The 4,834-nt window shown below is 54.3% G+C and overlaps 1 protein-coding gene across 1 annotated transcript; it reads right to left on the bottom strand.

Annotated features, from left to right (window-relative positions):
• Positions 1 to 1,819: 1,819 nt before the first annotated feature.
• On the bottom strand, positions 1,820 to 4,115 carry PRMT6 (protein arginine methyltransferase 6; the record flags this gene model as incomplete). Its single annotated transcript, XM_080649501.1, is given in 2 exon segments — positions 1,820 to 4,085; positions 4,087 to 4,115. Coding segments are annotated over 2 exon segments (1,197 nt in total). The 3' UTR covers positions 1,820 to 2,917.
• Positions 4,116 to 4,834: the final 719 nt, after the last annotated feature.

Here is a 4,834-nt window from a genome sequence, read left to right on the forward strand (position 1 = left end):
GAAAGCAGGTGGATCTTCACCCTGTGCCTCTCCTCGGGGCTGGCAGCGCCTCCGTGGCTCCCAGGGCCCTAGGCCAGTGGTCCGCAAACTCCTTAGTCCACAGAGCCAAATATCCACAGTGCAACGATTGACATTTCTTTGGAGAGCCACATGTTTTAAACGTAAACTTCTTCTAACGCCACTTCTTCAAAATAGACTCGCCCAGGCCGTGGTATTTTGTGGAAGAGCCACACTCAAGGGGCCAAAGAGCCGCGGTTCGCCCACCACGGGCCTAGGCAATCAGCAGCAGTTCCTACAGAGACCGGACAGCACCTGGGGGCGGAGGCATCTCCCACGCTCCTCCTCCTGCAGGTGTGGAGCCAGAGACTTCCTTTGGGTCCTCTGGCGCCCTGTCACACGCTGCCCGTCACAGACAGCCATGCGGAAGCTGTCAACCACGGCCGTACAAAAACCATGTTCAGTACTTATTCTGCAGCCAGTTTTAAGTAAGTACATACCATCCAACTGCCCCAGGCCTGTATATCACTCTCCCATAATGGCAGCAGCCGGGAGATACTGAGGTCTTACTCCAGGCACTGTGTGCTTGTATGTATGAACGTGTTCCCTCACCTTCCAATTGTTCTCCCCGATTGGCGTGAGAGCACCGGAGAGCACCGGAGAGGAGCAGGTAGGGATTTTGCTGGAGGTCACGCCGCCTGCGGAGCTGGGGCTGCAGCAGGAGCTGGCTCCGGGGTCCAGGCCTTTACCCGCTGGCCTGTGCTGCCTCTTTTTTTTTTTTTTTTTAATTTTTTATAGAGAGGGAGAGGGATAGAGAGCCAGAAACATCAATGAGAGAGAAACATCGATCAGCTGCCTCCTGCACACCTCCCACTGGGGATGTGCCCGCAACCAAGGTACATGCCCTTGACCGGAATCGAACCCGGGACCTTTCAGTCCGCAGGCTGACGCTCTATCCACTGAGCCAAACCGGTTTCGGCCTGTGCTGCCTCTTTGCCTCTTGACTAATGGCGTTAGTAGCTGTATTTTTATGCTAACTCCTTTCTCTCTGGGGAAACAGCAACAGTAGGAATTTTAAAGCCTACTTTGCCTAATTATGAAATGCCTTTTCCTTCTCGAGTTATCCAAAGTTTTAACTAGTGTTCCCTTTGTGTGCTTATACTGGTAATAAGAACTCTGTAGGACTCATATATTCAGAAAAGCATGTTTAAAAGTGGAACTTGAAAGATGCTTTCATTTGCCCATACAGCAAAGGAATTATTCTAACAAAAACAAAAAACAAAAAACAAAATACACCCAGAAAACATAAACACCAGAACTCGATTCAAAACTGTACACTAAATCCTAAATAAATATTCGACTTACAATACAGCTGACCCTAACATAAGAAGCTGTTTATGCCGCTGAAAGCACACCAGGCTTGCTATAGCTGCACCATTCACCCGGGCTGCTAACTCTCTGCACATCGAAGACAGCAGCTCTCTGTATTGCCTGCTATTGGAGGATCTTGTAAAGTCTGTGATTTTGTACATTGCTGTTTCCCTTCAGAATGACAGATATTCCTGTGGTCACCAAATTTTAGCAAATGAGTTATGATACTTAAGTGCTTTAATATGCATTGAATCAAGGGGCAGAAAACTCATTATAAACAAAGCTGGTGGAGGACTTCAGAGGACCAGTTTTTCACACCTGCTTTCTGCTAGCACACACAACCCTACACGCAGGGTGACCCTGAAGCTGTCCTCTGAAGGGGCTTTAACGCTTTCCTTACGAGTGTGCAGGCCACAGCAGTATCACTCAGACAGCACACGAGACTTCTCCGTTCATCTCTCAAGACAGAATGCCATTGTTTTATTTTCCACAGGGATGAGGGGGGGAAACATCAGTGAAATAAATTGGATAACATGACTCACACTTCATTACAAATGACTTCCCTGAATTCACAACTTTCACAGTTGGCTGAGCTAAAAAGAAAAAAGGGAACTTTCGTGTTAAAAAGGGAACTTTCATTTGGTTTAAGTAGGCCAAGGGAGAATATCCACCCAAATGAGGGAGTTTAAAGGAGAAGTGGACTCTTCTAGCTGGGAACATGTTTAATTTAGTGAGGTGAACTGATTTACCCATGGGGATGAAGAGGCCCTGAAACGACCTCTCAGCCTGTTCCATAAAATTATGGAAAATACGTGGGACAGTTTCTTGATGAAATCTTAACAGGAAAGACAAGAATTAAAAAAAAATCCTCTACCACTTCACTTTCAGGTCTCTTTCTTGATTTCTTAGATCGGCTGCACAGTTACATAGGTCTCTTTTACTTAACGATGTGGTCAGCAACTTGAGCACCCTATGGGAGTAGTTCCTAGTAAGTGTGAGAACAGGGTTAACCTACCTCCTCCTCCTCCTCCCTCTCGCAGCCAGTAGGGTCAGTACTGTAGCCTAGAGGCCCCTGGGAAGGGAGGGAATTCAGAGAAGGAAGGAATATGGCTCTGGACAGATATGAAAAAGCCAGACTGGAAATGTATGGTGTCTAACTATACACCCTTTTACCTGTCTCCGCGGCTTCAGGCTTAAAGAAGGTGTGAGGTGTCAGGGTGTGCATGGAACCTTCATACACTGACATTTTATTACGTCTTTTTTCTTTCGTGAAACAAACAAACAAAAAAATAGGAATACAAGTGCTTGGTACCACATACTTTTGAGGCTCAAAAGCCTATTCATAAACACGCTGTTTTCATCGTTGGGGGCATCAGGGTCATTTTTAAAATAAATGTCGCCAGAACACGGGAGCGTGAAGTCAGTCTCTCTCCCCAGGAGCCAGGAGGGAAAAGGCAGACAGAACATAATGCCACCCCCCTCCCCCCGCGAGTTGCAGGCGGGATCTCCCTTTCTGCTGTGACCCCCCAACCCCCCGCCCCCTTCGCTTCTACCGGGAAAGCCTGGCCTCCTCGGGAGGCAGCTGCTGGGAGAGAAGCCACTGCTCATCCTCCATGGCAAAGTCTTTGGCCTTTTCCTCCGCGTCGCCCACTTTGTAGCGCAGCTGCACGCGCAGGAGCCGGTGGTTGTGGCGGCAGGGCAGCAGCGTGATCTCTCCGGAGATGTCCGTGTCCTGCTCCACTTGCACGGGCTCGTTCAGGTAGAGGAGGGCTTGCTTCCAGTGCGTGACCGGGTGGAAGGGCGACGTGGACAGCACCAGGGGCTTCCCCGAGTCCCCTCCCGGGAAGGTCACCTGGAACCAGAAGGCAAAGCCGTGCATGGCCGCCGAGCCGTAGCAGCTGAAGCGGAAGCGCCCCGCCACCCCGGCCTGCAGCTCCTGCTCCAGCCCCGCGCGGGCCAGGTCCAGGTGCGCGACGCGCTGCGGCCGGGCCAGCACGTCCTCGCCGCACAGGTCCTGCAGCACGATCTCCGACGGGCCCATGAGGCAGCGCGTGGCGAAGGCCTCCAGGCAGCTCATGTCCACGTCGTAGAGCTGCTTCACGTGGGCCCAGAAACCCAGCCGCTGCTCCAGCGTCGGGTCGCTGACGGGCGCCAGGAAGAGCTCGGCGGAAGCCGGCAGCAGCAGCCCGCCCTCCTTCAGCCACTTGGCCCGCGCGTGCAGCACGGAGCTCAGCATGGACTCGTGCAGGAGGCCGTAGCCCATCCACTCGCTCACGATGACGTCCACCTGCTCCGGCAACTCCACCGTCTCCACCTGCCCCGGCAGGACGTGCACCCGGTCCTCCAGCCCGTTGAGCCGCACCACCTCCCGGGCCTGTTGCCAGATGGCGCTGGCCTCCACCGCGTACACGCGCCGGGCCCCGGCCTGGACGCAGAAGATGCTGAGGATGCCGGTGCCCGCGCCCACGTCCAGCACCGTCTTGCCCCGCAGCGCCGCGCAGTTCCGCATGATGCCCAGGCGGTAGGCTTCGGTGCGGATGCGGTCGGCGAGCATCTCCTCGTGCACCGAGATGTCCGAGTAGCACTCGTAGTACTGTTGGTCCCGCTCCTGCCGGCACCACGGGCGTCGCGGCCGGGCCACCTCTCGCTCTCCGCCATCTTCCTGCTCGGCTCCCTCCCCTCCTCCTCCTCCTCCGCCGCCGCCGCCCCCCGACTCAATCAATCTTTCTCTTCTTGGGCAGCGACATCTTGGCGGCTCCGGCCGACTCCCAGCGGGCGTTGCGCGGCGCCGGCGCCAGGAAGCGGGGGCTTCTGGGACTTGTAGTTCGCGCTGGCCTTTTCCCCTTCCTGAGGTTTGCGGGGCCAGTGGCGGCCGGCGGCCTCGGAGCTGGGCTCACCTCTTCCGTCTGGTGTCCCGGAGTCCCTTTCCCACCGACGCCCCCACCGCCGGGCCTTCTCCACGCCCCCCGCCTGTCCTTAGCCCGCAGTTCTCGTTTGCTTCCTCTCTCTCTCCCTGCGGTGGGCACGCCCACCCAAAACTCAAACAGAGATGGTGCCTGACTGCAAGAAAACAGTCAGTTTTGTCTTCGCTGGGTTCCCAGGTCTGACCCCAGCGAATCTTCGGGGCGCAGCCTGCCCCTGTGAGCACCTCTCCCGGCGGCGGGGACTCGGAAAGCTCTCCAGAGGCGGGATTCGGACATGGCACCACACGTTTTTCTTTGCTGCTTTGGGTAGAGTTAGGGTGCAAAGCAGGTGTGAGTGGGACGAAGAAAATGACCTAACAGTGGTACATGCTGGTTCTGATTCCAGGGAGAACGCGAATGAATGGAATGATGAGGGCCAGTGTTGTAACTACTCTTGTTTTCCTCCTTCCTTTCTTCCTTTCTTCCCTCCCTCCCTCTTTTTCTTCTCTTTCTTTCTTTCTTTCTTTCTTTCTTTCTTTCTTTCTTTCTTTCTTTCTTTCTTT

Source organism: Plecotus auritus, assembly GCF_963455305.1.
Source record: "Plecotus auritus genome assembly, chromosome: 12".
NCBI classification, from domain to species: domain Eukaryota; kingdom Metazoa; phylum Chordata; class Mammalia; order Chiroptera; family Vespertilionidae; genus Plecotus; species Plecotus auritus.